Raw genomic sequence first — 18,107 nt, 5'->3', positions numbered from 1 at the left:
ATTGTTTTGTAGAACACTGATTTTGTCAGTTCAATAATTTGTCAAAAATAGCATTTTTTGATATAACACTACTTTTCAAATAGAGGTTCAGCTATGTTGGAGCCACGGGGATTATGGTTTTCTGATATGTAATTACAAGTACAATAAACGGAGGCTCAATTTCTATGATATCATTTATCAGCAATTTTATGCCTTTGCTTAGACTCATAAAAAGTATGATGACCAAGTCTTCTCGAAGATATTTCAATTTGTACATGCTGACTGAATATATTTAACTTGTAATTAGCTTCGAAATTTAAATTGATCGAGTAAAATGTATATTCGATCCGAAGTTTTATTTGTAGTCTGTTATTAATTATTTAAAATTCATATTTGAAATTCATTGTAAAATTCATATTTAAAATGTATATTCGATCCGAAGTTTAGACTCATGGAGTCCGTCCATCCATGAAAACAAGTTATACTCTGGTAATCATGATACTCGGCATTTAAAAGGAGGGCTCAGCATTATGTACACATATGAAAACTATCAACTATGTCTAATCCATAATACATTTTATATAACCATTGCTCAGAGACCAAGTGTCTCCAAAACTAGATAAAAGAATGGGAACAAAAAAATTGAAAATAAACCTAAAAAATCAGTATTACGCTTTCTAAATTTCTATATCCTTTCGAGTTTCTTTCTAAAGTAATCTTGTAGTCGCTTAATCTTTCCCAGCATCTGAACATTGTTATGATACTTAAAGTAGTCCTCGGCATTCATTAGCATTACAGTTATGTCATGCTTAACACTATCCACACTCCTATAATAATCATTCTTTAACCTTGCTTGAATCAGTTCGGGATGAAATTGAACGGTATACCTGTCATGAAAATCCAAAGATGACCAATAATTTAAAATTTCAAATTCAACCTTTATTCTTTTATTGGAATTAAATTGAAATTCCAATTGAAAAACTCTATGCACCCTGCAATCTTGTTTGAAGGCCTTGAAGTTTCCGCAATAAAGATATAGAAAGAATAATGCTACGGTGAAGAGTGAAGATTTATCTTTTTATAATAGAGAAAAATATTTAAAAAATAAGACATTGTGTGCAATGAACACTCCCCTCAAAAAATTAGTCATAATCTTCACTCATCACCGATGAAATTCCCATATAAAAAACATAGGAACGTTGGTCCTCTTTTTTCAACCAGATTTGAATTTCATATCGAAAAAAATTCGAGTGACCACCTTGCATTGTACATCAGTTTTACATTCTCTCTACCATTGGATGAGGTGAGGTTGGTGACTCCCCATGAGTCGCAAGTCCAATGGTGATAAAGATGTACAATGCAAAGTGACTTCATCTATGATGACTCCTTTGACTTTACTCTTAAGTTGTAATCTTACCTGCTTGAAAAATCCGTCTTGTCAGTTATTTCCTCCAATGCCTGGATACTGTACTTATCCTGGATAAAGGGGGGGAAATAACAATAACAAGATTAATCAGCATGCGATAAATTTAAAAGGTTCTTCCTGTTTTTAATTCCTAAAGTCAACATTAGGAACTTTGCTTAATCAAAAACTAATCTGGGGCAAGCAAAACGAGAGAGGGTTAAAGAAACTTCATTTCTACTCACTCACCCTGTGATCTAATTTAGCAAAAAGAGACAGCAGCTTGTCTCTAGTATCTTTGTCAATGTGGGGATGCACCCATCGAGTATCAGGATCATAAAGTTCCCATGGGCTGTGCGGATAGTTTGCTCCTGGTTCAGTCTTGTACTGGACCTGACACCTTAACCAAGGACTGTCAGGAAACTCTGGAGATTTGTCTTGTAGTGCCATAATTCGACCCTCCCACCAATTTCCACCACCATCTGAATCAGAATCCTTCCACCAGACCATGCATTTATCTCTCGAAGACCAACCTTGATTCATTGAAGCTTCATACCATGTTCTTTCAATAACAAAATCAGAGAAGTTAATCAGTTCAGGTAGAGTTAATTGAAATGATTTCCCTTCTGCTGGCGAAGAAGGATCGATAAATCGAAGTGTGAGTTTACAACAGCTATCCCCAGAACCCGGCTGAGCCGCATATTCAAGTTTGTCAACCTTGCAAATCTCAGAAGTACGTAGCCCTGAAAATGATCTCCATGGACCTGTTATGCTCAGCCCCATTAACTCGATGTACTCTTGATGTCCCTGCCAATCATATATAATCAGTAATTAGAGAGATATTAGAACACACAGTAGCTTAGTCAGATGTCATGCAGCAAAATAGCCGTGCAGCTGCAACACCTTATGTTAACCAAACCAAGACATTTGCATGACAGTTAGCCTAACTATCAAGTCAAATGAGCCAAGGTTCTATGCTTAGGTCCTATACCTATACTTCTTTTATAACATTGTAACTTTCTATAAATAGCATCCTATTTCTCATACTTTGCGAAACTTAATATACAAAAAACACATTTTTATAGTTTAAAAAAATGTGATTCTAAACAGATTACAAGACAATCAATTAAGATCAAGAATGTAAATGGGAAACAAATATTAGAAGCCTGCCTACCAAACAAAATATAAAAGTAGTACCAGCTGTAATAAGGGAAAATAATGGTTACATAAGCTACCTGTCTCAAGTATACAACTTCATCACCAAGTTGAGGTATATATCTGTAACCCTCCTCATGCTCTGAAAGCATCAGCCATGACAATTTTTTGAAACGGCGATTTGACATCTTTCGGGTTAAAATACCAGGGTCAATGGAAACATATTCACGTCTGTTTCTGCTAGACCTTGTTCCTCGATGAAGTTGATCCGAACCTCTAATGGAAGAGCCTTCCAAACCGGATAAGGCCCTGGAATTTTGGCTCCCGCGAGTCTTAATCCTTATGTTCAAAGAACTTGGCTCATCAGAATTTGTCTTCATCCTGGTAGACCGTGTCCGACGTATTGTCTCACTTACAACATCTGATTCACCATTTTCTGAATCAGATTGGTTGCTGAAAGTAGAAGTATGTTCTTCCCAATTACAAGCAAGGCCATCTGGATTGGCTTCACCTTTATATGACATTCTCCTTTCATGGGCATGATCATAACTTCTTCTGTCTGAATATGAATGCCGTAATTGTGGTGAACTTAATTTTATGCCATCTTCACCTTCTGGCCCATTGATAACTAGATTAGGGTCCATAACAGAGGAACTTCTAGAAACTACATCACCTCTAGCACCTATTGAAGCTCCATTAGAACTAACAATTTTCAGTCTGCAGGGACCTACATTGTCAGCTGAAATCTGCTTTTTCTTAATAACTATCTTCGTTGATTTCATAGGAGCTTTCATTTTGTGATCCAAAGAGTGACTTGAGGAAATATTAATTGTTTTCTGTGAGCCTTCCTTTTGTTTCTCAAATCCAGACTGGCCTTTATCTCCGTCATTCAACTTATTGTAACCACATGACAAGTCATCAACATTATAATGATCAGCTGACTCTTGATTAATCATGGAACCAGCAGCTTCTAATTTGTTAACCATATGCTCTGATCTGCAAATCATGGATGAAAAGACATTTGAATACAACAAAATCTTATTGCACTAGACAGGGTCGGCTAAATAGATCAAACAACACCATTGCACCATATCATGTTAAAAATTACCCAACAAAGAAAAGGAAACAATGAAGCATTTTATTAAATTAGTGTCAGGTTTTACATACCCATTGGCATCGTGCTCAAGATGGCCATCAAATTCAGTATCAGTCTGCAATGCATCCTCTAATCTTGGAAGTGCATGTTTCTGTCTCCTTGTCTCCATGTGATTTATAGATGATTCAGCTTGTGTTCTATCACTACATTCATTTCTGTTATGGCTTTCAGGATGTTGAGCATTATTTACATCCATATAAGGTAATGCTGGGTCTATAGAACTTTCTGGTAGAGTATTTTCAATGCTTTCTTGGTGTCTAGAATACTCTGAATCACATAGCATATTGGAATGAGTCTCACATGATGGGGTTGTGTCCTCTAAAGGCACGGTCTTCTTTGAAAGTGAAAACTTAAGAACCAGTCGCCGTCTATTTTCGACATTTACTGGAGGCTCAGAATATACAGGTGACTTAACTACATTGGCAAACTCTTCCAAAGCTGGTCTTTTAAGTTCATCATGTTTACCATGCATTTTCCTCTCAGGTTCACTAATGTCAGAATCCTGTAAACTGTCTGATGATTCATCTTCATGATCATCATCATCTCCATCTGTAGATGTTTCACCAATTTGGGAGAACATATTCCGAGCATTTCGTGCAGCAGTCCTCTGGGGTCTCAATGCCTTAGCTTTGGAAGATTTCCGTTTTGATGATTTCAAGCTGCCTTTGGATTTCTTATTTCTGCTACTTCCAGAAGGATTTCCAACACACTCATTCAAATTCCTTTTCCGGACACGCCTTCCAGAAGAAGTCATTGCTTCAACCTGAAATGTCATGGTTAGATTACAAGTTGTGAATAAGATCGATCCAACAAAAATAAAGACCGAACTTACATCAACATTATGCTTTTTCCTTCTTGATCTACGAAGGCTATCCCTGTTTCCAGAGTCTTCACTGCTTTCTAGATCACTAGAAGAGATGGCACTAATGCTCCCTCGTTCAGCAGCACTGATATGATCCTCATTTACATTGTACTCAGAGTCATTATCATCACTTACAATCTCGTATTCTGGTTCCCAGAACACAGCATCAATGAATTCTGCTTGTGGCTCAACCATTCCTTCCAAATCTGGCAAAGGTAATACCTGGTAGTCCTGACCAACACTAAAATCAGGACCAACAGCATATTTTATCAATGAAGGACGCCACTCAATGCCAAGAGCACTGTGTCGACGCTGCTGAAATTGAGTCTGATAGGGCTCTGGATATGGCAACATACCTAGTATCATAGAATAATCTATAAGAGATCTAGACTCAAAGTAGGCATTGCAGGAATATAAGAAATAAGAACATACTTGAATCACATAGGGGTTCCTGAATGTTTCTTCGGTGTGGAGGTAGTTGGGTCTCCTATAACCCAAAAAAAAATAAAAATAAAGTAAATAAAGTAAATAAATCTTAAATTATCAATTCTGTAAATAAAATAAATCATTTAGAGGGAGAGACATAAATGATTAATGTCGACCTGATCAAGAACATTTCCCTGAGTATCCTGAATAAGGGGACGATAATCACCAAGAAAGAACTGCCAGAAAAACCAAAGAGTCACTCAAAATGAATAACTTTCTGGGGAGCAAATATAGATAACAAATGTAGCAACACTGCCATATCAGACAACCTGATCATATTTGGCATCCTTCTGAGATTCCCCTTGACCTGTATTCACAAAATATATTTGACCAACATCATCTGAAAGCACAATGGATGTTCCATCCCTACAACAAACACAGAAATAACAGATTAACGTCAAAGATTGTTCATCAAATATGGATGCTATAAGACATGGTATTTGTGGGATGGAACATCCATTATTGGTAGTTTGCTCATCAAAGATACATGATGCATCCACATACTTCATATAATAATAATTTAACCTATTAACTGTACAAAATCTTGAAAAAGGACGCTCATATAGGGTCATCCAGAAAACTACTGTCACCCATTAATAAAATCAAAGTATGAAAATTTGTTACTCAGATTGAACATGGAACTGCATAAGAGTAAAGCATTATATATATGGCAAGATTAAGAATCATCCAAAATGCATTTAAGAAATAAAATGTTCATGAGTCTTTACATGACAGGCTGGACTCTTTAGAACAGTGGTTGGAAGTTTGAAACTTACTCCCCTCATTATTCTTATAAAAAGTTGAGTTTCATCACACAATAAAGTGGGCATGTGCCTTATCCACACTCCAAACCTGAAGGGCTCTTGCAAGAGGGATGTGTTTTTATTTTTTTTGTGGTCTTTTTGGGGGATCAATTACTAAGCCTCCACCTAAAGCAGTAAAAGACCTACCTCGAGTAGACATTACTCAGTATGTAGCTCTTAAGTACATTTAATCTCTTCAGGTTAGTTAATATTTCCCTAAGAGGAGTTCCAATAAGTAGGGAAAAGCACGCAAAGGACACTGTTGTAAGCAGTACCAGGTTATGATAATTACTGAATAACCTTCTGAGTCCATATATTAAACCAGTATTCCAATGGGGAATATCAGTTTCAGAACAGTACAATAGTGAAATAACAAATTAAGTTGAGGGGGAAAAATGAAGAAAACAATAGGGAACAAAGCCTGGGAACATAGGACCACTTCAACCTGCTAGCATTGTTCAATTTCAGTATGGCCCCACCCTGCTCTTACCCAGCAGATTGGATAGGTCACACAAAATCATAGGGAATCAAGAGAATTCACTTATTCTTTCATAAACAACCTCAAGAGTTTTAATTCCTAAAAATGCTCATTTTAATAACAATTCCTTCACTGTTGGCTAGGGTCTGTACCACATTCATTATTACAAAAGTATGAACAAATTTTATAATACTTAAACAGGAAAAACCATAGACAAAAAAGAAAGTATTGAATTTACAAAATTAAGCAAGCTTAATAATAAATAAGAAATCCAGCAAATAAAGAAATCTTTAGACACTTACGGAGAAAACTTCCCATCAACCAACTTAAAACGTCCAAGTTCATATGTCTGAACAGGTACACCCTCCCATATCTTGAAAAAGAATATACAGAGAGCAGTAAAATTAGACTATTCTATGTAAAGAACATGATAGCACCAAGGGCACAAAACAAAAGAAGCTTACATCCCACACAATAGTTCGACCATCATAGCCAGCACTCATAGCTATCCGCGGGTTGAAAGGATGAACATCCAAAACGTAAGACTGCAAACCATTGAAAACTCAGCATCAGTCATGAAGGAAACTACAAAATTCAAATGAACATAAAACCAGGAATTGAAAAGGCAACGAAACATCAAATCCACAATAAGAACAAACACATTTTAAATTTGTCCCCCACCCCAAAATCAAGAACAGAAAAAGACAGTTGAGTTCGTGATTAGTCAACAGGAAGAGTAGAATTAACAGATATATGAAGACCAGACACAAGAAGAGATAAAGAGAGAAAGAGAAGACAGAAGGCTGATTGTGGTTTGTTTTCGGGCCGGGGGGGGGGGGGGGGGGGGGGGGTGCTTACAGATGCTGAATGACCAGTCAAAGAGTGCACTAAGCTGCCATCAACTGCATTCCAAACACATATCCTGCAATCTTCAAGACGAAAAGACAAGCCTTCAGTTAAAGCAGTAATCGTGAAACACCATGAAGTAACTAAAAAATTAGTAAGCAGAAGGAGTACAAAAATCTGTTGGTAAATGAAAAGTCAAATGTATGATGGACTATCATGACATGACAACAATCAGGAAAATATGAAGTTCAGTGTTCCTAATGTATGTTCTACTCCAAATGTGAATACTTAAACAAGAATTATCGAGGCTTGGGGGAATATTAACAGCAGCAATCAGTGATGCAAATGTCAGCAGATTATAAAGAACCAAGACAACTGTCTCCAGGACAAATGATCAGCAAACAATGCACGACACAAATTTAACCCATTCAATAATAGTCCTGCCAGTAAGCTGCATCATTTAGAACTGTTGGTAGTTAACACTAACACACAGAAGTCCTTCAAAGAATAAAAAACCTATGGAGAGTGCATAAAAGTATCCCTAGGTCTACTGCAGTGGATCACATGCCAACAGCCAGCTATGCTATCTGAAGTAACTACCAGCTATTTTATATTCTGCCTTTGCATAGCTTGCTCAGCAAATCACCAAAACCTGCTCTATATATTCGCAACCACAGCAAGAGAATATCAGTTACTACATTCTCTCTAAGACTATCCCAGATTCTCCTCTTCTTTCAATAGATAACATTGGAAAAATGAGACGATCAAATTTTAATTATAAGAATCTAATTTTCACGTATTGCTTTGATTAATGTCAACATAAGATGCCATCAATTTAATATGCGCATAAACCAATTATGCTATAGTAAATTTTACAAGCTGTAATAGTTTTAGCCATTACAGTGCATTACCCATGATAGCGGCCAGTACAAAGCGATTGTCCAGGCTCCACACAATCATGTTGACACCACGGGGAGTAGGAAGGGGTCTCTGTCTAGGACCCCCTCGTGGAGGTTGAGGAGGCAAAGGTGGTGGTGGCACTTTCAGATGATATGCACGAACCCAGCGACCAACCTTTCCCTGAAATGGTAATAGGAAACTTAATGCATAATTGCAGGAAAACTATGAAACTGACAAACTGCACATGCCATGAAGATGCCCAAAATATTTCTGGAATATCAAACAGCAATATGATGTCGCAACTAAAAGTAAACTATGGTTAAATGATAAACTTATTTAAAAAAGCTCACATGAGATCTACGAGATCTAGGAACCCATATAATGGCACTTCCATCACGAGAGCATGTAACTATGTTATCATGACAATACCTGAAAAAGTACAATTCATGACATCAGCATGCAAAATATTTAGTAATGAAAACTGGGTACATTGAAACAAAGTGTAGTCAAAAGGCTACAGCAAATATATTTACCAGTAATTTCTGAGCTTCAGGTTATTTTCTTCTCTCCAAGGGTCAGCTGTCAAAAATTTTGAAGGCACAGAGCAACCACTGCATAAGGAAATTGTTAGGATAATAAGAACCTTTTCAAAATAAAATGTAAACAAATTGAAGTAAATCTAACTAGGAGAAGCTAACCTAAACTGCACATAATTAACATCATTCTCATGGCCGGCTAATACATCCATCTCATGTATTGGTTGTTCTGAGTCTTCCGAGTTGGACTTAAAAGCATTCCACACCTGCAAATAGCAATAAGTATTTATGGAAGACGAGGACATATCTAAGTCGCAAATGTATTTATGGAAGACGAGGAGATATCTAAGAGCACATGTGTAAACGCACCCGGGCATAAGTATCAGAGCTACCAGTAACAAAAACAGTTCCATTTGCATTAAATGCACAACAAAGTATCTGATGGCTTTGTTGTCCATTACTTGAGGATGGTACATTAGCTGGTGCGCCACTGCTCCTCCCTGCAAAACTTGCTAATTCTTCAAACAATCCAAATGATCGTTGATCAACAAGAGTAACTTTTCAGATCTTTTTTTTTTTATTATTTATATTTCTGAAGAAAAAAAGATAAAGTAGGTTGAAAAACAGGCAACTCCTACAACCTTAACTCTGAGAGCATTAGCAATGTTAATAGGAGGAGAACTCAGCTCAAGAAAAGTAGAACTTCTTGTCACACCATTGATTAAATTAAACATAAAAGCAATTATAACAGTCAACAACTCAGAGCACTGATCTGACAGGTTTAAGCAATAAAACTTTGATTGAAATGTTCAAACTTGCATAATTTCAGTTTAAACCACAAAATATAATTCAATATATATTCGTAAAATATAGCATTCATTCAAAGTAATAAATAGTTTAATGTAAAAGAACGTTTTAGACTGGATTAGGTGTTAATAGAATCTCTTTGATCCAACTCCAATCCTGAACACATTATAGCACCACATTAAATTTAGTATCATAATAAATCAAAATTCAGACCACATCTAGATCTATCGACATATTTAGAAACAATGATCTGACCAGTTACAGCATCTGATGGTCGTGGCAGGTATATTCGTGGTTTCTTTTGCGAGTGCCTTGCGTCCCATATTCTACAAGTCCCATCATCTGATGCCCTGCATACATCAGAAGTAGTAACGACATAACAATCCATTTTTTGGGGTTCACAAAAAAAAGGCGAAAGAAAGAATTGATATGTTCAAAGGTATTAGGGTCAGTGCCTGGACCGGTGATTGACCAAATTGGTGGTATATACATAAGACATTAGGATAATGTATCTGTGCAAAATCATATCAACATATCGCACCAAATGACTACATGTTAACCATTATTTCCCATTCTACTGGATGAAAGTTAATAAATGGATTTATTATATACACAACCAAACTTTTTAATATAAAACATGTTAAAAAAATTATTTAGCACATTTTGAGGGAAAAGAATACCATTGCCAAGAAAGATATTAAGAGGGTGGTGAACAAAGCAATAGCTAGAGCATTCAACGAATTCTACAAACCTTAAGCACTACAGAAGAGAATATAAGTATTTGCAGGCTTCCAAAAGGTAATAAAACAGCCAAGGGACCCAAACCGAGTCACAATATGGACAATGAGGGTAAACTCTAGTTAGAAACAACATATCAAGAAAGGTAGAAGAGTTAGTATCACAAGATACTTAATGAAGGACACTGGCCTGTTTCACACCAGAAAGGAGGACCAAAACTTCAAATTTCATCAAAGGACCCCCAAAGTTCAAGGTAAAAGAAACATTGGAAAGGATTGATAATAGTTAAGCACATGCTAAGCCCTAACAGCCATTCAATATTCTTTAAGTTAGGAAAGGATGTGCAAATCCTATCTTAAATTAACAAACAGAAACACATTTTATGTATCTTGCTTCTTACAAAAAAATGATAGGGAAAGAGAACGAAACATAAATCACGATACTCAGGCTGAGTAGATAAAAAGGAGTGCATCTCACGTTATTTGTAATGAAGAAAAGAGTATCAGTGAAACTGTAAGGAAAATTTGACTACGCTCCTAAATAGTGATGTTGCATGGAACTAAATGCTCCACCACAAAAACCAACTACAAAAAATAGTTTAATGTAGCAAAATGAAGATGTTTAGCTAAGACTGAATACACTAAACATAATAGTGATGTTGCATGGAACTAAATGCTTGACCACAAAAACCAACTACAAAAAATAGTTTAATGTAGCAAAATGAAGATGTTTTAGCTAAGACTGAATACACTAAACATAATAGGATTGGAGATGAATTTATTAGAGAGAAAAAATTTGCATAGTATCTATTTTAGAAAAAAAAATGGTAGAATGAGAAACCAAGAAGTTTGAGCATGTGCCGAAAAGGCCTATAGAAACTCCAGTAAGGAGAGCAGGTCAACTATATGTGAAACTTTCAGATTGCATAAAACATAGACATGATTTACATGAGAACACACGGTAACGACAACAGGAATTTCAGTTGAAGAAAGAGACAGACAGGGTTTTAGCCTCACGAAAAGTATTGCAGTTACAATGTTGGCCACAATATGTGCCGTGATGGCCATAACAGAAAAGACCAACAGGTGCCAAGGGTTGGAGCAGATAACTTCCACACCATGAATTCTACAGCCATAGCACTGATATTGGCACAATTGACAACTAAAAATAACACTTTGTCCGATGTTTACTGACATGGATCTGAAATATGACAATGTTAATGCTTATCTAATGAGTAAGAGCCAACACACTGTGACTCAGGTATGGTATCAAATTAACCATACTCTTTGTATCAATGCCTAGTGGGAGAAAAAAAGAAGGGGAGTGAAGGAGTTCCTGCATTTTCGTGAATGGTTGTGGCAGGATTCATTTTAGAACTTCATGATTTGTATTGTGAATTGACAAGTTTGTATCATTTATATGGAATCGGACCGATTCCAATTATTCGTGATTCATGGCCATGCCCAATTTAGTCTTGTTTCTGTATTGCTGGGATGACGAATTGAATCAGATAATACAAACAACTATGATGTCCCTAATACGCGTGTGGGTGCTGGAATCAAAACAAAGATCTCATCTGTTTTAATTAACACTTAGTTTGGAATTGTTGGTAAGTGTTGCTTGCACCGTATACAACCCTACATCTGTTTGACAAAATCAACTGCCATTGCCCTTTGGGAGTAGCAGAGAGGTAAAATATCCGTGGCATGCAGTATATGCCTTGTTTGGAGGGTTAGGAAGGTATATTCACCCACCTTTAATGATAGCTTTTGAGGAAAGCAAATTTTATAGAATAATATTAAGACATTTGACCTCTATTAGTGCAAAGCTTGTGGTCTTTTTAGAGGACTTTCCACCTGAAACGTATTGAGAGTTTGGAAAGCTAGGTACATTGATACCATTTCCTTTTGTTTGTATTTTGCTCTTGCAAGGAGGATTTCTTATCCTAACATCTTGTATTACTCTTCTCTACAATTTAACAGTAGTCTTTTATCAATATATATAAAGATTTCCTTGAATACCTTGCTTGTATAAGGGTACTGTGACACCTTTCATAATTAAAAGTTAAAATTAATTTAATAAAAAATACTTCTCGAAAATTATTAATTTGAATTAGTGGGACATGTGGCAAATACTACATCACAACTAAGATAAGGAAACCAATACCCTTGAATATCATAGGTAACACCATTTTACAATTTTTTTTTTTTGGACTAAAATAATCAATTTGAAATAAGACAGATGAAGCACAATAATCATGGATAAAGTATAGAAAGAAGCAACAACTCCTAAAATGGACTTACGATAGCAGCTCATATGCATTGGGTCTGGGACTAAATGCAATAGTATTAACAGCCCCAGTATGTCCCCGTAAAACTGATATCGGCATCCCATTTGGTAAGTGCCACTGTTTTAATGTAAACATTAATTTTTAGTTGATTGTGTTATCCAAGGAAAAGCAAAAATTAAGGTATGCTACTTACAACTCGAATCACAAAATCATTTGATGCAGATGCTACCAAAGCATTGTTTGAGCTTACAGCCAAGTCAGTGATATCACCCTTCAGTACAAACAGTAACAAGAGAAGATTAAACGATAGCAACAGGAAGACAAATTTATAGAAATTACATCTGTGTAACACTGTAACTGTACTCATAACTCACTTCGTGTCCACGGCAACTAGCTAAACAAAATGCAGTTTCCATAGACCAAATCTTGACAAGACGATCATCTGAACCACTGATAACATATCTACCTGATCGATCAAATATAGCTGCCAGAGAAAAAAAAACCTTTTTAACTATTCAACAGGGAGTTAAGCTACTGAAATTATTACCTATATTTCTCAAAGTGTTAATAATTATCAAAACCATATTTAACTCCAAGAAGAGAAAGCAGCAGTTATCCCAAAATAAAAAATAAAAACATTGGAATAAACTTTTATAGATGTTATGTGATTGATGTCTAGATGTCTAATTGATGGCTTCATGATGATTAATGAACACAACCTCACCAATGCCATGCCCATAAAACCACCATATTAATAGCAAATATACAAGATTATGCCATACCACAATAGACAGCAACACGGTGCCCCCTTAACTTTTTAATATTTTGCATCTTTTGCACCAAAGTTGATGGTTTGGCGATAGCGTAACATACAGAGCGAATAGATGGAGCACGATGGTGTTTTGCAAAACCACCACCTATTTCCCTCAAGCTCAACCCCTGAACCTGATTAGCCTCCATGTGTGGCCAACGCAAGTAAACTGGAGGGGGCTTAATTTGCCTGTCTGTTGTTTCTCTGTCAACTGTACACACAGATTAAAACAAAAATAAATGGATAAATGTCCCATTCATCCACAGATCTTATCAAGTGCATTCTGAATGTTCTAAGCTAAAGACAACTATCAAATGAAGTATTTAAACATTCAGCATCATGGACCTTTGCCTATTTATAAATTACATACAAAGATTACATAACACATTCTCCAGAACCATTCTTATTGGAGTCACTAAAAGTTATCACCGTAAACTGTATTCCAAGAAGAAAATATGAATTTCAGAGGTTCATTTATTCAATTATGAATTCTGCAAAACAGAAAATGAAATTTTTGAATAATAAATACCCTTCAAATCTAGAAACTTGTGTAGCCCTAGCACATTAGATCCCTTTCTCGATATTCCACAGAACAAGAAAGGTAAATGATGATGAAATATAAAGACATTACTAAGACATTGTAATATCACAGGCCTTTATGTCAGTGTACCAAAGTAAAAAACTATAGAGTTAAGATTGAATTAGAAACTAGAGTTAAGATCAAATAATTAACTAGTGAAAGTAGATTACTCTACCATCCAAAAGTGAAAATGAACCATATCCAAGTAGAGTAGGAACATCAGCTGCATTAGGACTACTTCCTCCAACTTTTCCATGCAAAGGATGAGCCATATTCAGCATTAATTGTTTCAGAAGCTTTACCAAGTGATCCTTAGCTATGTGAGGATACCTAGTAGTTACAAAGAATCACCAATAATTAATGTCGACACATGTAATATTAAGAAGTAGCCATTAACTCAATACAGATTTCTAAACAAAATGAATGCAGTTGTTTGACTAAAAGACGTAGCAATTAGAAATGCCATTTCCATGTAATATCTAAACAGTGTTACCTCTACCAGTAACAAATATCAATCGCACTCCTCCACCATAGGTACTTTTCCTTCTTTTTTTTATTTTTTGTGTGTGTGCGTGTTTCTGTTGTTGGGGGGCGGGGGGAGAATATTTCCAATACTGAACTCCAAAGGAATGAAAAGGGAAAAGAAATGACTCAATTAAAGTTCGAATATCATGAATCTCTCAAGCGAACTTGCATCAACCATAGAACATACCCTCTAAATGTTAGTCACTTGTTGATAATTTTTATAATAGACCATCAGATTGAGAGTGACAGTCAACTACTTAGAGATAACTATAACAAAAAGTGCCATATAATGACTACATATTTAAATAAAGAAAACATAGTGACATATTTATAGGAATAACTTTCATCCTATTAAGCAAAGCAAGAGGTCGAGTTGTCAAGAATATAGAAGCATATACAATTTTGAAGAACCTTTACAGAAGTCTGGTTAAGAAATAAGATTAATCTTCCAAGAAAAGTTGTTTTTCTTTCTCGTTAAGATTTTAATTGTAAGCTGTTTTGAACGCAGAATACACTAATCAAACACAAGCTCTATATGACTAAACCTCCAATCTCATTTTCAGAAATAAAACAACAATAACACCATCAAAATATTCCATCTATGGTTACTTGACGATTTGTATATAAATCAAAACTACCTTTCCAGCAAATTATTGTAACTCAAAGGAAAAGAGATGCCATCGTCATCTTCAGCAGCATCCTCACCAGGTAAACCACTTCTTGAATACCAAGCATGATATCTTCTCGGTAGAAGCTGATGTTCTTGGAGTTCATTCCAGAACTGCAGCAAAGTCTTCTGGCATGGCCCAGCAGACAAAAAGTGCATAATCAGAAAGTAAACTTCCCGCAGGTCTATATCTATATCAGTCCGAATAGCATGGCTGACACCTCCCACATCCTTGAGGGATCGGGCCATCTCATTCATCTGGCTCGAAACACTCAAAGGTGTAACAGTCTGGGAAGATACACCACCCAAAGGTTTGCACTTCCGCAAATCCATGATTGCCAAACAGCCTACCAACAAAAGAAAGAACAAACAAACAAACAGTACATTAAAGCACTGATCACGCCACAAATTAACAACATTCATAGTAGCATCAACTCATAAGCATATTTTAGTTTCAAATCTAAAATCCATTAGACTGAAGACAAGATTCCTTATTTTCCTTTTCCTCATTCTTAAAGCATAGCCATAGAGAAATCAAAAGACTATTCCAAATCTAAATGAAGTCACAGGCTAAGTACCAAGAAATCAAACTTGCAACTTACAACCGAACGAGATGCTCCAGACACTAGAGAGAACGAACCAGCATAACCAAACCAAACAGTACAAACCATAAAAACAAACTAACAGAAAATATGAACAGACAAAAAAATTTCCAAAAAAGCGAGTTTTCGGGAAAGATTCTGAAAGACCTGTGGAACGGTTACAGTTGAAGATATCAAGAAGTGTTGCACTTTCAGAGGTTACCAAAGTGCATTTGGGAATTAAAAGAGAGCACAACACTAAGGGGCACCGAATCCGAAAAAGTAAAACAAAACGAAAGCTTTGTTCTACTAATAAATTGATTAGCTTCAAAAAGAGAACAATCTTTTATGTAAGTGTTTCTAAAAAAAGCCGAGAATTAATAACAGTCCAAGATATAAAATATCAGAAATACAGAGAATTTAGCTGGGTCTTGGTAACTTACCTTTTCTCACATTGGATGTGCTGGGAATTGGGTAAGCGAATGAATTGATTTAGGTTGAATTTGAGTGCTAAGAAAATAAAAGTAATAATAAATGAAATGGAAAAAACTTTAATTCGTATTTGGAATTTGAGTTGGGGATGGAAGGGGGATGAGTTTTGATCCCTTTTACGGTGTCCGCGACGGAGCCACGATGGTGGCCGAAAGTGAAAAGGGATTTAATATTATTTTTTATTTTCTTTAAAAATATTTTGGAGGAAATATGTGGGACTAATCTATAGTGGAAAATTAAAACCGGAATAAAAAATTGTCTTCTTTTGCTGCCGAAGGACTTGAATGAAAAGGTTCCAATTCGACCGGTCTTAGGCGCACATTAGACAGGGTGGTGAAAAATTTTGACAAATCGGTCACCACAAATCAAATTAATCAAATAATAAAGACTAAAGAGTAAGGTTATTTATATCTATGCTTCTGTATGACTATATCTAGGCTTCGAGATCTATATCCTATATTTTAAAAGTAAATCACAAATAAATTCCTATTTTTTACCTTGAAAATAAATAAATTATCGATTAACTAAAAAAAATATGTTAAAAAAGTTATTAAAATTTTGTTTGTCTGTTAGTTGTCAATGTTTAGGAATATAGATAAAGGATGTTATTAGATTATTATATTAAAAGATTTAGAATAAGAATTTATTTGGGTTAGTTTTTTAAAAAAAAAATTATGGAGTTATTTTTTTTTTAAAATCTTATAAAAAAAATAAAAATAATTATATATTTGGATATTTTATACAAAAATATTTTTTAGTTATCAATTATATTTGTGTATAACAATATAAAAATATTTTTTTATATTAATTATATAAAAAATATCTTTTTTTTAAATCTTTTAAAAAATATAAATTGTAGTTTCTTAAAAAAGATATTTTTATTTTTCTAGTGTTTTTATTTTTACTACTAAAAATTTATTAAACACCTTAAAAAAGGATATTTTTTCATTAAAAAATTTTTTTATTAACTTAATAGTATCTAAACAAACAATAAAAAAAATGAGTTTATGGCTAAGTAATAGTAAAAAATAATAAATTATGATGATTCCTATCTAACATTTCTCTAATTAAAAATATGGTTTAGCTAACATGTGTCCTAAGGGGATATAATAAGCTTACAGAAAGTTTTAAATGTTTTCATTTAATAAATTTAGAATAAATACATTCAAAACTTAAATTTTTTATATTTTCGATAAATACTTTTTTGATTTGTAATTTTAACATGTGCCCTAAGAACACATAATAGAAAAACTCTTAAAAGTATAAAAATATCTATCGCTCACATCTAAGTCTTTTCATAAAACTGATTTGTCTTTATATATTTTAGATAGAAAGACCTAAATGTTCTAATATTTTAAATGATGAAAAAAAATTTTGTATTTTTAATTAATCAAAAAATTATTTATCTTCAAATTAAGAAACTAGGAATCTATTTCTCTCTCATAAAAACATGAAAAGAATTGATATATAAATTTCCTTTTTTAAATATCTTTTATTATATGTAACCAATAATAAAATATTTTGCTAACTCTAAACTTAATCAATAAAGCTAGGTGTCTAATCGTTTTTTTAATAAGTTTTCAACCAAATTATCACGCGCTTTCTTCTTCTTCTTCGTTATTGTCATTGTTGTCTTCTTTTGCGAGCTTCATTCTTCAACATTGGTGGTCGCTACCACCATCTTCGTCGCTGCCACCACCACAGACTTCTTTTTCTTTCTCTTTCTCTTCTTCTTTCTCTTGTTGTTGTTATTGTTGTTTAATTTCTTCTTCTCTTTTTTTTCTCTTTATCCTCTTTTATTATCATCATCATTGTCTTCATCATCTTCTTCTCTTATATATGTTCAGAAAATTAGAGCATAGAAATTTTGATGGATAGAAATTTCAATTCACAGCACAAAATTTTTTAAAAAAACTACATGTTTAAAATATTGACACCAACCAACAAAATACACATAACACAAATTTTGGTATATAATACAAAAAGTTTTGTATATAACACTAAAATTTTAGT

The 18,107-nt window shown here is 34.5% G+C and overlaps 1 protein-coding gene across 1 annotated transcript; it reads right to left on the bottom strand.

Annotated features, from left to right (window-relative positions):
* Positions 1 to 378: 378 nt before the first annotated feature.
* LOC130939130 (uncharacterized) lies at positions 379 to 16,278 on the bottom strand. The gene is made up of 25 exons (XM_057867226.1): positions 16,046 to 16,278; positions 14,993 to 15,368; positions 14,005 to 14,159; positions 13,221 to 13,460; positions 12,813 to 12,922; positions 12,632 to 12,709; positions 12,452 to 12,555; positions 9,666 to 9,760; positions 8,973 to 9,103; positions 8,766 to 8,869; positions 8,601 to 8,678; positions 8,418 to 8,496; positions 8,079 to 8,247; positions 7,180 to 7,250; positions 6,786 to 6,866; positions 6,624 to 6,694; positions 5,310 to 5,406; positions 5,157 to 5,216; positions 4,987 to 5,041; positions 4,525 to 4,910; positions 3,704 to 4,455; positions 2,617 to 3,532; positions 1,631 to 2,188; positions 1,397 to 1,455; positions 379 to 866 (listed from the first exon to the last, which is right to left on the bottom strand). Exons 2-25 carry the CDS (start codon positions 15,352 to 15,354, stop codon positions 665 to 667), a joined length of 5,013 nt encoding a protein of 1,670 aa, XP_057723209.1. The 5' UTR covers positions 15,355 to 15,368; positions 16,046 to 16,278; the 3' UTR covers positions 379 to 664.
* Positions 16,279 to 18,107: the final 1,829 nt, after the last annotated feature.

This window comes from Arachis stenosperma, chromosome 7, assembly GCF_014773155.1.
Source record: "Arachis stenosperma cultivar V10309 chromosome 7, arast.V10309.gnm1.PFL2, whole genome shotgun sequence".
Lineage (NCBI taxonomy): Eukaryota > Viridiplantae > Streptophyta > Magnoliopsida > Fabales > Fabaceae > Arachis > Arachis stenosperma.
This window is presented reverse-complemented; position numbering and strand designations above follow the sequence as displayed.